We start from the raw sequence: 16,969 nt of genomic DNA, 5'->3' as shown, positions 1-16,969 counted from the left end.
GACCCCACCCCCAACACCACAGTCTAGGAAAGGCTCCCTCAGGGCACCCCTGGGGAAGATGCTGGAAAGAGGGGCCAATGGGATTGACTCTCCAAGACCCTGGAGGAGGGAGGGAGGGGGAGCAAGGCCACTGATGTCTCTGCTCTGGAGGAAGCAGCTGCCAGCTTTCCCTGAGTCAGAAGCCCCTCTTCAGAGGCCCCACTCCAGCGCACCCAGGGTGTGAGCCCCTCAGAGCCCCTCTGAGGGGATGTCCGTGACCTTTGCAAAACTAAATGCAATAACCAAGTCCTCCGAGCCGAGCGGACCCCAGGGCCAGCCCCGGAGGCTGCAATAATCCCGACGTGTGTTTGGACAGGAGGCACCCTGCAAAGCTCGGTCAACTCTGTGTGTCGCCTGAGGAGGGAAGCGGTTCACCTTTCGCTAATCGCCCTAATTCATTTTTTATTACTAACTTTCCTGTTTTCTATTTGCCGTCTGATTGAAGATATTACCAAAGGCATTTAAACAGCGTCAGACGGCACCACAATGGCAAACATAACTCTTTTTATTGAAATCTGCATTAATATACATATAATTCCCTGATCACAAAGACCTCATGGTCCACATGTTAGACCCTAAGTGAAGGCAGATTTCGCAAGAGGGATAGACACAATTGACGGTTTTTCAAAAGATAATAAGCCGTGCCAGGAGGGTGCAATAAAATGGGTGCCGTCCTATGCTGTTGGGGAACATGGATGACTCTTTTGTAAAAATGGCATGACAACCTGAATCAAAACCATAAACATGCTCACTCCTTTTGACCCAGGAGTCCTAGTGTGGCCCCAAGCCACTCTCTCTATCACATCCCACATCCAACCCATCCCCAAATTCGTATATTCTACTTCCTAATATCTGCCGTACCCTCCACTTCTCTCCACGCCCACCCTCCCACTACAGTCCAAGCCAGAGGGGCCCAATGGAACTTTCTGCAATGATGGGAATGTTCCATATCTCCATGGCCCAAGAGGGGCTATCGTAGTGGCTAGAGAGCCCTTGAAATGCGGCTAACGTGACTGAGGAATGAGATTTGATTTGATTTTAAATTTAAAAAGCCATGTGTGGCTAGTGGCTACCATGTGGGATAGGATAGCCCTAAGCCATTATCAATTCTCTCCTTAACCATGGCAGTCACCTCCCAACCGTCCCCCTGCCTCCACTCTTGCCCCCATCCAATATTTTCCCCATAAGACAGCCACAAAGATTCTTCTAAAATGTAACACACCTCAACTCTCACTGCCCTTGAGACAAGCCCAAGCTCCTGGACACAGCCTTCGAGGCCCTGATTCCTCGGGACAGAGAGCATCCCAGCTCTCAGGAAGCCTATGGTGTTCCAGGAACCAGAGAGGCAAGGACAGCGGCACAGAGGACAGCAGTGAAGGCCTCCAGGAGGGGGTGGCACCTGAGCAGAAACTCACAAGACACGTATGTAGGAGTTTGCCAGGGAGGTGGGGCATGCCAAAACCAGACGCACAGCAATCAGAGCGGCTCTGACAGATATATCTCTGAGCCAGCAGCCGAGGGCCCCACCCTTGTGAAGCTGACATCCTAGTGGTGGGGGTGGGACATAAATTATAAACATAATGAATCGGGAAATCATACCTTGTAAAAAGGGGAAAGAGAAAGATGGGGAAGGGATTTCTCAGGGACCAGGCTGGGGTGGAGCCGTCTGCAGCGCTGAATATTAAGAAAGGGAAGCGTCCAAATAAACACTGTTCTGGAGTCTGCATGGGGGACAGGAGGGGGGTTTCCCCCCATTTTCTAAACTCTTTGGAAGGTAACATCATCTTCGTAAATTACAGTTTAACAAAAACAAAGGGGAGATAACATTAGGAGAGAAGGCACCAAAAAGTCCTTGCTCAGCAGAAACGTTCCCACGGACCGGAGAGATTCCGTTATCTCCGAAGGCCGGCCCAACTGTGCCCCAGATACCCCAGCCCAAGCAACCGGGAGCGACGCCTCCCTTCTGAAAATGGCAAGGTCACCACTGCAGGGAGAAGGGAAGTGGACAAAACAGGTGGCTGAGGTCTGCCAGCCCTTGCCCCAGAGAGTCGAGCGTTGATTAAAAACCATGAGGGCGAGGATTTCAAACATCAACCCTCTTGACTCCCATTTCAGCTTTCTTCCTTGGGCTTGGCGGGAAGTGAGGGTGGCATGTTGCTACAACGGGAATTCACATTTATTAACACTGGCAGCCTCAGACGCTGAGTCTGTCACCTTTATGTGTTTAATCCTCCCTGCAACAATGTACAAATAAGACAAGTGAGGCCAAGAGAGGGTGAGTGAATTATTCTTGGAAGCACAGCCCAGGATATGTTATGGTGGCCATCTCTGGAAATATAACTGCCACATTGATTCATTCATTCTCTCAACAACTTTTTACTGAGTACCTGCCACACAGCAGACACCAACCTAAGGCGCTGGAGACTCAGTAGTGAAGAAAATAAACACGACCCCAGTGGTTTGAAAGCTTACCGTCCTGAAGGTAGAAAAGACACTCAAGTAAGCTCACAGATAGCCCACGCAACGGAGAAAGACACACCCTAGAAGCTGTGATAGAGGACAATGGTAACTGCGCAGAGGAGAGCGTCAGAGTCTTTGAGAAGGAGAGGATAAAGCTGAAACCTCAAGGGTGAACAGAAGCCAGCCATGTGAAGAAGGAAGGCAGGAACAGTCCAGGCAAAGGGAACAGCTTGGGCAAAGCCGTCAAGCAAAAAAAAGGCATTGGGGGGAGGCGGGGAGTGTCTGGGAAACAGCAGGAAAACCAGGGGGCTAGCATGAGTCGACGAGGGGAGGCCAGCTGTGCTCACCACCATGTTCCCAGCACAAAGCCTGGTGGCTGGGACAGAGCAGCCAGGAGTGACACTGGACAAGCAGGCAGGGGCTAGCTGACACCAGGACTTATAAGCCAAAAAAGGCATTTGATGCCAACTACACCCCAGGGGAAGCCACTGGAAGGTTTTAAGCAGAAGTGTGACAGGTTGGTAAGACTTCACCAAGCTACAACAGGGAGCCATTGAGCAGTTCGGCACAGAGAAACGACAGGATTTGATTTCTGCATCTGAAAGATCTTGATCATGGACAGGATGGCTCCTCGGCTCATCCTGATGTGTGGCTGGTGGTCACTGGTTGGTAAACGTCCCCAAGAGCTAAGCATCCCCAGCTGGCATGTGGGAGGTGGCTACCTTTCAGAAAAGCAAGACACAGCAGTAAATGACAAGATATGTTGACAGGGCATCAGACAGACGCACGGGTGTCAGCAGATGGAAAACTGTCCCAGAGAACGCCTCCAAGGGTCGTGGCTTATTGTTAATGTCGAGCCATTAGGAAAACACAATTATGTGCTTCAGCGATACTGTAAGACATAATCCACGACAGCGTGCAAACATTTAGCGCTCCATCCAAAAGACAGGTGACACAACTCGCAGAAGAGCAGCTGGAGGAAAGGCTGCCGTTGCACAGGTGGGCGGTTGGGCCCTTCAGTATTTTTTTTCTCTTTGTCTCATTTAAAATCAAAGCCTGGCCCTTAGGCATTTGGAAAGGGAATTAAACTGAACTGTCCCAGGTGCTTAAACACACATTATTAGCTCATTTACTTTCATAAACAGGTAAACACTGTTAATCCCATTTTGTAGATGAGGAAACTGAGGCCCGGAGATATTAAGTAGCTTTCCCACTCCAGCCTCATCTCTCAACATTCTCCTCCCCTCCTATATCTTTGCACATGCCGTTCCTTCTACCTGAAATGCTTTTCTCTACCTTCTTCACCAGGCCAATTCACCTGCAAGCACAGGCTAGTTGTCCCCTCCTCTGCCTACCCCCAGCCTGGCCTGGTGGTCTTATACCCATTTGGAATTGTGTATTTTTACCTGTCTCTCTAATAAGATTGTGGCTCCTCAAGGACAAGACCAGGTCTTAATCACCTGTTCATGCCTGGCACCTACCACAAAGCCCTGCACACAGCAGCCAGTGGATGTTCTTTGCATGGCTGAACGGATGGATGAATAAATGAATTAACTCTTAATAAGTTGCAAAGCCAGCATTTGATGCCAGACCAATATGACTCCAGAGTCTGTGAGGGTCTTAGATAGATCAATCAAAAAATGTACACAAGCATGAAATACATTACACAACAGACTGAGGGCTTCAGTCATCCCTCCACAAAGATACCAAAAGGACCACCCCTCGGGAAAACAGGATGATGAATAAGGATAAAGGGTTAACCAAACCCTTTTCCCTTTTGCAAGGGAATTTCACCCTTGTTAATTGTCTCGAATAAGTCTCCTAGAAACCAGATGAAGGGAGGATGTTAACTATGTTACTAGGCAACTCTGCTTATGGTCAAAATGACCCCTGATTCGGAAGTTGCATCTGGACTGCAGGAACTCTCAATAAATTATAAATATCTGATAAAGAAGCCATACTTGGGGTTTTCCTGAGTGCAGTGACTCTCGTAACTGACATGCCCCTTGCAGGGACCCCTGAAGCGAAGACTATGGAATTGTTACAAAAATATAAGTCCTTTGGGGAATGAGGCTTCCAAGCCTGGGTGGCTTCCAAACCCACCCGAGGTGGCTCTCATTCTCCTGCAACTGAACTAAAACCTGGGGAAGGGGGGCGGGCAAAGAGAAGAGCTGCTGGCCACCTCCGCAGACAAGTGCAGACACCGCTGCGAGAACTATCCCCGGGAAGAGGAACAGATCCTGTGCCCCGTTGGCAGCCGGCGGTTCCTGTCCCAACTCCTTCAAGGAGACAGGTGCCAAGTGTCGCCTGTGTGAGTCTTGCGCATCTGCACGTTTCACTGAACCTTAAAGAGTCCCTGTGGAAGCTGCAATGAGAAAGAACAGAACTGATACAGGAGCGAAAGGAGACAGTCCCACCCAGAACCACCATCACCCCTGTTCTGAACTGGAAAGCTCCCTAGATTCTATCACTTACAAAAGACATAAAAACCTGGGGTGAGCCTGTGCTCTCGGTCCTACAGAGGACCCAGATGACCCAAACAGCACCTGACAGCAGGAATGAGGAAGGAGATAACTCATTTGATCTCCCAGAGGCCTCATCACAAACCTGAGATGCAAGTGTGATTAGGTGAGGAAACTGAGGCTCAGAGAGGCTAAGTGACAGGTGCAAAGTCACACAGATTGTAAGTGCCAGGATATGAGCCCAGGCACTTCCATTGAACTCAAAGTCATCACACTTGAATCCACGTCTGGTTTTGCATAAAAATTAGCTTACAGCTCAAGTGGACGCATAGAACAGAGAAAGCTGGGGTGGGGGAGGGGCCTCTGTAAATACTATAGGTAGCGTCTAATAGGCACTCAGTAAATATGTGCAGAATAAATGAGCAACAAAAGGCCCAGGGTCCATCTTCCACATTATCAAGTTCAGTTCAAGTCAAATCGCAGCACAATGGAACAATAAAATTTATGCATGAAATTGACCCTGGGTTATACTACTGAGTTGGATTCGTTTCCAACAAGTTTCTAAATCATTCCTGCAAATTACGCCCGACTTCGAGATAAGCACGTTTTAATTAGCTGTAATATGTAGGCATTCTATTAGCAAATGATGTTTGAAGCTGAAAACAGAGGCAGGAGGCCCTGCTGGGAATCCCCTAGTCCCCAGAAGAGCTAACACATCAACAGTACACACAAGGGGCAAGCTGACCCACTCTCCCCTCTCTCAGAGGGCAGGAGCTCGCCTGGCAGCGTGGAGGCTGCAGGAGAGAGGAGCAGAGAGGGCACAGGTGAACCCCTGCTCTGCCAACCAGCTCCTCTGCCGCATTTGGTGGCCTGATCTATTCGGATCTTAGTTCTCTCACCTACAAAATGGGGACACACGTGCCTAGCACAGTTCTTATGAAGAATCAATGAGAGGATATGAGTGAATGAGCCTGAGATGTGCTAAGCGCCCAGGGAACAATCTGTGCTTTTTTCTACCCTACTTTTCTCCATAAAATAGCACAAAATTTAAAAATCAGTGAGAGGGGACTTTTTGTTTCAGATGGTAGATACAGCATACACTTTTTACCTCTCCTCTCTTCTAAACCCAGGAAAAAATAAAAATAAAAAGGAGATATGCGCACACACACATATACACATATTCATAACTCAAATATATACATATATATTCATAATTCAGATAGACTGATGAAAACACAATAACTCCATAAGCGCCCATAAGAAAACAAGAAAGGCCTGGGGATGAGAAACATCGAGAGTGTGCTGAAAAGTAGAAAGTCAAAGAGACAGACTGACAATGAAACTGAGCAGCTCTAAGGAGCCAGCACACCAACACAAGAACTCTGCAGAAGCTCTTTTCCTAACGGAACCCCAGAACTTCCCAAGAGAGAGGCAGGAGGGTAGAGGAGGTGACTGGACCTCTGTGTTAGCCTATAAGCTGACGGCTGGTCTGGCCTCCAGGCTAAAGCCAGGGAGAAGAATTATTTAATTAAAGTGAGAGAGCTGCCTCAGGATCCCCCAGGGATGGGCACAGGGCAGGAAAACCAAAGTGCAACAGCGCCCACAGGTTCCTGCTGGCCTCCAAGAGGGACAGACGTCCCCAACCTCACGAGAGCTTGTCCTATGCTCTAATAGAAGTCCCCGGCTTTGAGTGTGCACCCACAAATCACACCCAGGGCACCTAAAATTAACATTCACATTGTCTACCCACACCATCGTGGCTTTCACAGGTGTTGAGGAAACTCACAAGTACAAAACAGATTCATAGACTCTGTTTAGAAATAAATGTCAACCAAGAATCACTAGGCATTTGTAGCAAATATCAGCACAAAAGAGAGACCTCAAAGTGAACAGAAGAACTAACCACCAAGAAAACAGAGTTAATACAGGAAACAGAAGATAATTTTTCAAAAATTGAATTATCATCTTCAAAAAGATTCAAGATATTCACATATCCATAAAAAATATAGGCTACTGTGATATAAGGTCAATCAAGAAAGAATATAGAATTCTGTGAAATGAAAACGTGATTACAGAACTAGAAACAATAAACTTATTAGAAGTGTTAAACTGAAGTACGCTTATGACTGGAAGTATGCCCGCCAAACTCCCCTCAGGGGTTAGCCCCAGGGAGAAGAGGGGTGCAGCAGGGAAAGGAAAAGAGAATGAGAGGGACTCCACTTCTTTCCTTCATATTCTAACATATTTCTGTGTATGTTACAAAGAACAAAAACCAAAAGAAAAGAATGGCAGGACTCAAGATAAAAGGGGAAAATGAAAGAGGAGTGAAAGGAATTTGAGAGTGAGTTAATAAGCAGAAGAGTGGCATAAGATGCCATGTTATGGCTACAAGTGACCCACTCACTTCTCTGGGCCTCCTGGGAGCTCAGAGAAGATGAAGAGGATGGTGAAGAAGCAGCCATGGACACTCACCCACATGGAGGCGGGGGCAGGGCACGAGCCTCTTGTTGAAGAACATGACAGGACTCCAGCCCAAAGAGAAAGCCATGGTCCCCCGCCCAGAGGTGACTCCAGCCCAAAGAGAAAGCCATGGTCCCCTGCCCAGAGGTGACTCCAGTGCAAAGAGAAAGCCATGGTCCCCTGCCCAGAGGTGACTCCAGCGCAAAGAGAAAGCCATGGTGCCCCGCCCAGAGGCTACTCCCTTGGGCCTGGCCCAGGAGCTCCTCAGAAATGAATCTGGAGTCCTTCCCACTGCACAGCAAAATGTGTGACATCTCAGTGCAAGAACACGGGAATCCTACCCTGGAATGTGTAAGAGAAGCTCCTTGGGCCCCAGAACATTCTGTTAATTTTAATTTTTTTTCACCCACTGGACTTAAGAAGTAGCTATCCTGCCGCTGTCACTCACATCATGAGATAAAGAAGAATCTTCAGCCAGTGAATCAAAGTTGCTCAAAATCATCAACATGCCAGCCCTTGATTTTGTGGGAAGCAAACGGTGAGTTTTCTCCCCAAGATACAGCTCCCTGAGATGGATACTGTGGTGCTCCCCTTCTGATGCATTCATCTCCCAACTGCTGGGAATATCTGTGTCTGGGCTCTCGGCTGCACCCCACACCGGGACCTGCTCTCTGCCACAGGGAACTAGCTCACCCAAGGGGACTGCCTGCAGCCAATGACCAAATGAACAAGAATCAAGGGCATGGGCAGCCCCTAGCCTCAGTTTGGAACAACTCTGAAGAGCCAGCAAAGCTCCAGAGCCCGCTGTGGGATGGCTTTCACCAGTAGCCACGTTCCGGGCCAACTTCTCCCTCTACCCCACCATGCCTCCCTCACTCCCTTACAGGTGCGCCTCCTGAGAACTTCCCACAAAAAACCCTTCCACAGGCAACTCTCCACCTCAGAGTCTGTTTTCAGGGAACCCAATGTAAGACTCTCTCCAAGGGGAAGGAGACTCTCTCCACGACCTACGAGGAGGCAGAGGAAGGCAAGAGACTCTGGGACACACGACTGCGTCCAAGCCAAGGCCACACGCCCCAGGCCAGCCATACATCCCTGCTGCCCTTGGCCGAGCGGGGAAATCCTCCCATCTTCTACTCTAGAGCCGTGTTCTCTAAGTGTGCCTCCCAGGCCAGCAGCACCAGAGTCATTGACTTTTTAGCAGTGCACATTGTCAGCCCTTCCCCAGACCTACTGAATCCGAACTTATGGGAGTGGCGCCCAGCAATCTGTGTTTTCATGACTGTCCAGGTGATTCTGTTGCACTAAAGTCTGAGAAGCAGAGCATCCCTGGCTACAGGGGGCGGGAATCAAACACACGTCATGAAACTTGCGCATCAGCAGAAGACCAAGAGAGACAGCCACTGACAACAGTCTGAGCCAGCAACATTACGTATTCCATACTCTGCACCACCCCTCTGGCTCCAAGGCACCTCTCTGCTTAAAACCCACCTGGCTGGGATGAGACACTCTTTCTACCGATCTCCACTGGTGCCCCAGCTCCCCTGCAGGCCGGGTGCCCTACCTTAGGCTGACCATGTCTCCAAACCACCTGCCAACCCACCTTGCGATGGCTGCTCCCTCTGCCTCCAACACTCTCCCACCACTCTACATGCCATGTAGCCCACCTGGTGTTTCTTGTAAGACTCTTGTGTGTGAAACCTTCACACACTCCTGGCACTGTCCCTTCCCCAGACAATGATATATTTAGTTATGACTCTGAATTTTAAGTCAATATATTACAGAACCACACAGCCTTTCATCTAGTGAAGAAAAGTTTCCCATTGAGTCGCTGAGTCTTCAGGATGGGGCTGAACCCCCTGGCACACAGTAGGCCCTCAATAGAAACTGGCTGGACATCTGAGAAACCCAGCAGTAACCAGGTAATTATATGTTGAAAAACCACAATCCTGTTGCTCATTCTAGTAAGCTCCAGAAATTGCAACTGTACAGTAGCAAGTTTAAGCATCAGGATAACTGATTGAAATTTATTATCCCCCGTTAGATAACATGTTTTCACTAAGACATAAAATTACAATTTACCACGACTCATTAAGTTAATAATTACTTACCATATGTTTTTACTGCTGCTCCCAAACCACACAGAAAAATCACTATGTAGGTTTTTGGTCCGTGTAAACAACATGACTGCCAACCATGTGGATATGGGATTTACCGACAGGGAGACACCGGACTAAAATACTGGGCAGAAAGCACGAGCCCTAAAGCTCTGCCACTCTCATCACCATCATCTCCTAGTTTACCTGCACCGAACTTTCGAGATCAGTGGTTCCCAGACAGGGCGATTTTGCCCCCCAGGGAATACCTGGCAAAGTTTGGAGACATTTTTGGTTGTCATGCCTAGGGAAGGGGTGCTCCTGGCGTCTAGTTGGTAGAGATGCTACAAGACATCCTATAATGTATGGGACAACTCCACAAAAGGAATCATCCGGTCCCAAATGTCTGTATTGCCGCACTTGGGAAACACTGTTCTGTATTAAAGAGAACTTCCATATCTGTTACTTTAATCTGAGCTTCACAGCAACGATATGAGGAAGGCATTGCTGTCCCCTGGGACAGATGAGAAAACTGAGACCTGGTGCGGTTAAATGATGTGCACAAGGTCCCCCCGCTCGGTCCGTGAACGGTGCAGCTGCGATCTGAACCAGTCTCCTCTGCCCTGTAAGCCCACCTTCCCTCCCACACAGATTCGAGAAGGAAACAGAAGACACAGAGCAAAGGAGCAGCTGCCTGTGGATTCAGAAGCCTGAACATTCCAACAAGCAACCTCTTCAAATGGAGGCGCTGGGAAATCAGATCCAGAGGCCACAGCGTGGAAACGCCCATCTTAGGAAGATTTCCTCTGCAGCTGCTGGGGTGGCCAGGCCTCCAGCAGCCCCTGCTGGAACCAAGTTCCCCTCACATTTTAACTTTCAACTATGCTGCTCTGTGCCAATAGAGATGAAAGCACTTCCTGCTGGGGCCAAGTGCTGTCTATGCAGATCTCCAAACCTCCAGACAGGCACCCCCACGCAGAGGTGGGGAGGTCGGGAGGTGTCGATGTGCCCATTTTGCTGATGAGAAGACTGAAGCCCAGGGAGGGGAAACAACTTGCCTGTGCTGATGATGGTGAAGGCAGTGTTCAAACCCGGGTCTGCCGGGTTCCACTATCTGCGTTGCCTTTATATCCTGAGACCAGCTCCAGGATGTCAGAGAAACCAAACAGATGGCCCTACAGAATCACACAGTGCTGGCTGCCGTGCTGCAGGGGGATGCTTTGGCCAAGGGTGAGACGTGGGGCCTTGTCCTGCGTGCGCAGACTCAGGGCTGCTCTTCCCGGCTTCTTGGCTGCTCTCCGTGCTGGGCTCTGTCCTCTGTGCCTACTCAGGGAGGGCCCTCTGGGAATGCCAAGTCAGCCAAAAGACTCTGGACCCCTGCCCTACCCTGGACTCCAAGTGCTCACCACAGAATCTTCTGATTATATGAGCCAAACAGATGCCAAGTTACTGAAGCCACAGGGGACAACAGGCCAGCCTTGAATTCATTCATTCAGCAAATATCGGTAGAGCACCTATGAGACAGGCCAGCTCTGGGAACACAAAGTAAAGGGAGACACAGTGGTTTCTACCCTCTGAGTCATATGGGGGCCATCTCCCCCAAAATCCTCATCCTCATCCTTGCTGGGTGCACCACTCTCTACAGTGATAAAGGAGAGGCCCAGCCTTTATTTCACTGTATTTCCATACCACAGCTCTCATATTTCACAAGGCTAATGGTCACTGATTTTCTTTCCCTTTGCACAGAGAGGAACAGAGGCCCGGAGAAGATACAGACGTGTGGTCCTAGAGGACCTTCAGGACAGGCTCAGGGAGGGGCACAGAGAACACATTTAGATGGAATGTAAAGAAAGGCTTCCTAACAGAGATGCAGAGATCCCCAGGACCAGCCATCTCAGCTCAGAGCTCACTCAGCCCAGGGCTCCTTCCACAGGACCCGCCCACAGCCACCTGTGTCCCTAGAGAAAGAAGCTGTGAGGACCTCACCCACCAGGGATGCTAAGCAACCCTCACATATCCCAAGTTCGGGTGAGGCAGGAACAGCAACTCCCACTTCATGGATTTTCGTCAAAAGGAGACTCCGGTCATTCATTAACTAAGCTTGTCTAGAGCCGCATCCAGGTACCAGATGCTGTGCCCAGAGCTGTGTGGGTGGAGAGCTGAATCATCACCCACCCGAACATATTTACTGAGCAATTATGGGTCAGGCACTGTGCCAGGTGCTGGGCTTGGTTCCTGCCTGCTGGGAGCCCACAAAAACCTGTATACAAACAAGCAAACCGCTGCTACACAAAGAGTGGTCCAGCAGCAGCATCACCTGGTAGCTCGTTAGAGACGCAAATTCTCAGGGCTCCAACCCAGACAAGTGAGTCAGAATCTCTTGGGATGGAGCCCAGGAATCTGTTTTTAAAATCTTGCCAGATGATTCTTAATGTGTATATCAGTTTGAGAAACATGGTCTAGACCACAAGGCGTTCCCCAACCTCCCTACTTAAAACTGAAAATCAGCTCCTGGCCTTGGCACCCACTAACTCTCTTCCTTGCTTCACTTTTCCCCACAGTTGTATTGCCATCAGTCATAGCACCATGTATTTCACCCATATATTTATGATTTCCCATGTTAACATATAAGATCCAGAGGGCAGCAATTTGACTGACTTTTATTCGCTTTTGTAGCATCAATTGCCTAGCACAGTGCCTAGCACAAAGAGGTGCTCAATAACTGTTTGTTGATTGAATGACGGATGGCAGAACATGCCACATCCCAAGCAGTGCCAGTTCTTGGGGGAGACTAGAGGGAAAGAGAAGGTGGCTGGCCACAGAGCACGGACTGGGGAAAGTGGTACCAAGGTTGGCCTTGAGGATATTGGGATGAAGGATGCTTGGAACACAGAGATGCTAAGGATCTTACTAGAATAGGGCCTAGGTGGTTGATGCTGTGGATATCTAATTAGCAGCTGGTGTGTGCCAAGAACCGTCTTAGCCTCCTGGACCTCAGAGGCAGGCAGTGTTGTCCTCAGGAGACGAAGAGGCTCAGAGATATTTGAGCCTTTAAATAACCTGCCCTACCCACAAAGAGACTTGTCTGAGAATGTTCACAGCAGCTTTATTTCTAATAGCCCCGACCTGGTAACAAACCCAAATGTCCACCAGCAGGTGAACAGATAAACCAACTGTGCTATATTCAGACAATGCAATATTACTTAGCAACAAAACGGAACAAACTACAGATAGACACGACACTGAGCAAAAGGGAGCCAGACACAAAAATGTATATGCCGCATATGGAGTTCTAGAACTTCAATATAATTAGTCTACTTCAGTTGAACTTAAAGCACTGATAATAGAAATCAGACAAGTAGTCTCCTCCAGAGGTGACGACAGGAGGTGTTCACTGGAAAGCAGGATGAGGGAACTTTCTGGAGAGATGGAAATGCTCTATATCTGGATTGGGAGAGTGGTTAACATCAGAACTCATGGAACTGTACACTTAAAATTTGCATTTTAATGCATGTAAATCATATCTCAGTTAAAAAATGAGCTAAAAATCATTTGCCCTAGGTCACAAAGCCATAGTGGGAGATCTGAACCCAGGTTTGCCCAATTCCAATGGCCAGGGCATACTAGTCTGCCACAGTTGAGCGGGGAGCCCTGGGCAATGCCCCCAGCCTGGTAAGGTGCCTTGCCAAAATCCAAATGAAGGGAATCCGGTTACCCGAGGAAGGATGTCACAGCCCCCTAAACCCCAAACCACAACAGAGACTTGTGAGGAGGCCAAGTAAGTGTCAAGCTGGGATTCAACTTGGATTCAGGCCTCAGCTCTGCTCTTCGCTGGCTTTTAACCTGCGAGTATGCTACTCCATGACTCAGTTTCTCCTTCTGTGAAGCAAGGAAGAAGGAGGGGATCCATGGTTCCCAGGCTTGGGCCACAGATCCTGGGGACCACAGGGCCACAAGCCCCTGTGCTTACCAGGCACTATTATTACATGAAATAAGCAATGTGCCTGCCTTATATCTGGTAAGCTATTTTTCAAATGCATGCTAATAGCATGGTGACTAATAAAAACACATCTATTTCAAAGCAAAAATGAAACCAGTGCAGCTTTTTGTCATTGTGTATTTTCTCAGACAAAAGATACCAAAAGAACAGCCACAGCTCATGACTTTGGTTTAGAGAGGCTGGAATCTCTGTGTAGAGGATTGCTAAGGGGACAGTCACCAAGGGAACGGTAGCCAAGGGCCCTTCCAGGTCAACTGCCCCGAGCTTGTCTGGCATCACTTTGGCAAATGCTTGGCCTCGTGTTTCTCAGACCTGGGTCCCTGTGAGACAAGCCTCTTGTCTGGACTCCAGGGACCAAGGCCCCCAAGTGCAGGCTGTGTCCTGGTTCCGCAGCCCAGTCTATAGGGCCCAGTCTGGTCATGGCTACAACCTGGGCCTCAGTTTCCACTCCAGTTCTGATAGTGACCAGCTGTAAGGATTAAGCCTGGGCATTTCTCTCCCTAATCCCTCCCCATCAGCTCCTGGTCACAACACGCCCACCCTGCAACCATAATCACTGAAGACAACTACCCACCTGGGATCTACCAACAGGCCTCCCACCCACCCCCAGCTGAGCCGGGCAACTTCCCCTGCCTCACGCTGCCATGAGCCTGAAGGACTGACAAGCAGGTCTCACATCCAAGTGCAGGGGCAAACGTTTCTTTTACCTACCCTGGTGGCCCACCTGCCACCCTCGTCCACCTGCACACACCCTCAGCTCTGGGGCAGGGGTCCTAGATCACAGACGAAGACCAGAATCAACAGCCTCTCATTCCCTGCGTGGTTCCGTCCCTGCCCAGGTTTGACACTGATTCTTGCTGCTGAGTCAGAGCTTTATAGGGCGTCAGACTAAAGCAGGGGCCTCGTCTGAGCGCCGCCTCCCAAAGGCCCACGGATGGGATGCCCCATTCTGGCGGGGTTTACGGAAACCCCACCCCCAAAAGGAAGACTCCAGGCCAAGGGACACCCACCTTCCCAGACTTCGAGGCACAAATCCCCAATCCCCAACTATGCCCCTAAACCAGAGGCTGGAACCTTGCCAACTTCATATTTTAAAAAATAGCAAAGCCAAAGGTAGAAGACAGACCAGCTGCCCCCACACCCAGCCGTCTTCCCCTCCCTGAGACTCCGCGTGCTACTTTTAATCAATTCTCCCTCCATCGGACTGGACGCAGCCCAAGAACCGGCCTTCTCTTAAGGACACCATCCCCCTCCTCGGCTTCTAACTTTGCCGGTCACCGGACAAAAGATAATCGCCCCCACCCTCCGCGAGACCTCGCCTGCCGCCCACTCCCGCCCCCACGCCGCCCCCACGCCGCCCCAGGCCCCGGTGGCCCTGGTCCCCACTCCCCCGCCCCGGAAGAACGGCGGAGGGCTTTGCCCCGCGACCCCAGGAGCCTCTCCCCAGGGCCGAGGACGCACTCATTGAGGCCCAGACTGGGAGGTCCCGCGTTCCGCGCGGGGACGGCCCCTTCCCGCAGCAGCCCCACAGCAAAGGGCTCGGCGAAACGCCTGCGGGGTGCAGTTGAGACCCCGGGAGGGCCGCCCCTCCCACCCCCGACGCGCACTCACCACGCAGCGCCGCGGGGCCCGCGCGTCTGCGCCACGGCCGCGGGGAAACCCACGCGCGCCGTTCAATCCGGGCTCCGAGTGACGAAAAGCCGCGCTCGCCTCCCGCCGGGCCCGGACCGATGCGCCGACCCGCGGACGCGCGGACCGTCTGGCTTCCCAACTAAGTTTGAAAGTTCCCTCCCGGGCGGGAGCAGGACGCGGACGGCGCGCTGCACCTAACCCTCCCGCCCGGGCTGGGCGCGGGGCGCGGGGCCGGACGCCCCCTGTCCGGGGATCCAGGCGCTCGCGCTGCCTTCGCGCCCGGCGCGGCGCCGCGGAAACCCGGCGGGGGTGGGGGCGGCGACCTCGGAAACGGCGCGGGTGGCCCTCACGGCAGCCCCAGCCTGGAGGGACGCCCGCTCACCGTTCCCGGGAGGGGACAGGCCCGATTGGCCATTACCAACTCGGGATCCCAGGCCCCGCGGGCAGGGACGGCCAATTAGTAAACGGCCCAATTAGTGCGCGGCGGCGCCGGGAAGTTAAAACCCCGACGCGCGAGTGTAGATGACCGAGGCGGGGACGGCGGTGCGGAGGCGGTGGCTGCCCTGCGTGTGTGACTGTGTGACCGTCAGGGCGATGAGTGTGTCTGAGGCTCACCGTCCATGGGGTGGCTGTGGGCGACAGTGTGCGCCTGTGAGTCACTGCGAGTGCGAGCGTGTGACTGTCGGAACGACTTCTTTGTGTGACTGTCCCTAGTTGTGACTGGGTGTGATAGCGGATGGGGGCATGTAACGGGGTGTGTGGCATCGTGGTGTGTAAATGGGTGACTCGTATGTGGCGGTGTGACAGTACGTGGGCGAGTGCGTGTCATTGTGCATAAATGACTGTCAGGGGGACTTGTGTGGGACGGTCAGTGTAAGCAGGTGCACGGCTGTCTGCGTAGGACGGTCGGTCACTGTGTGTCAGCTTGTGAATGAATGTGCGGCTATCGGGGGACGTGGTGAGTGTGAGTGTCACTGTGCCATCGTGTGAGTGACTGTCGGGTGACTTCTGCCTGGGATCCGAACAACTCAGGGCGAGCGTCACCGCGAGGGTATCGGTGTGAGTGGCATGTGCCCGTCGGCGGGGCTGAGGTGTGCGTGTCCCCGTGCACTGGCACCGCCGGCGTCTCGCCCCGTGTGTCCCCGAGAGTGCCCGCGTCCCGAGCCGCCGGGGAACTCCCGGCCCGCGCTCCAGCTCGGGACGCTCCGGCGCTGGCGCGGGGTCCGAAGGCGCGGGCAGGCCCCGCCCGCCTCGGCCCCCACCCGGCCCCCGCCTACCTTGCCGCAGTGGTAATAGTCCAGGGGCGCCAGGCCGGCCGGCTCGGCCCCGGGCCGCGCGCCCACCGCGGGCGCCGAGGGGTACAGGCGGACGTCCATGGCGGGCGCGGCGGCGGCGGCGGCTCCGCGGGCAGTGCCTGGGCTGGCGGCGGGTGGGAGCGGTGTGCGCGCGGGTGTGCGAGCGCGGGGGGCGGGCCGGGGGCGGTGCCCGGAGGAGCGCCCCGCCCCCGCCCCGCCCGCCCGCCCGCCCGCGCGCTATTGTTCCGGCCGCCGGCGCAGCCGAGGGCCGGGGGCCCGAGCCCCGCAGGGAGGTCCCTCCTCCGGGCCACCGGGTCCCCCGCCTGGCCGTCCGCCGCTGGGGGTCCGGGAGGGTCGCGCGCTTGTCCAGAGGGCCTTTTCACGTCCCTCCCTTCGGCACCAAGGGTGAGGGGAGGGAGAAGCCCCTGCGACGCCCCTCCCCAGAAGTGGGACCCTCCCCACCCTAGATACTTAGGGCGTCGCTGAGCCCCACGCGGCGCGTGGGGGAGGGGGCGGAAGGCAGTG

General features: G+C 52.4%; 1 protein-coding gene across 2 annotated transcripts in view; it reads right to left on the bottom strand.

Annotated features, from left to right (window-relative positions):
* The window catches only part of TOX2 (TOX high mobility group box family member 2), a 135,807-nt gene extending 119,269 nt beyond the window's left edge, over nucleotides 1–16,538 (bottom strand). The window contains exon 1 of one of the 2 annotated variants that reach the window (XM_046679706.1): nucleotides 16,427–16,538. In XM_046679706.1, the coding sequence (XP_046535662.1) occupies nucleotides 16,427–16,525 (99 nt within the window). In that variant the 5' untranslated portion in view covers nucleotides 16,526–16,538. Of the gene's footprint in view, nucleotides 1–15,128; nucleotides 15,227–16,426 lie in introns of those variants that run through there. The other variant, XM_046679707.1, reaches the window with a different exon arrangement.
* Nucleotides 16,539–16,969: the final 431 nt, after the last annotated feature.

The sequence above is a fragment of the Equus quagga genome, chromosome 12, assembly GCF_021613505.1.
Source record: "Equus quagga isolate Etosha38 chromosome 12, UCLA_HA_Equagga_1.0, whole genome shotgun sequence".
Classification (NCBI taxonomy): Eukaryota; Metazoa; Chordata; class Mammalia; order Perissodactyla; family Equidae; genus Equus; species Equus quagga.
Note: the sequence above shows the minus strand (reverse complement) of the source record. Positions and strands in the feature narration are given on the sequence as shown.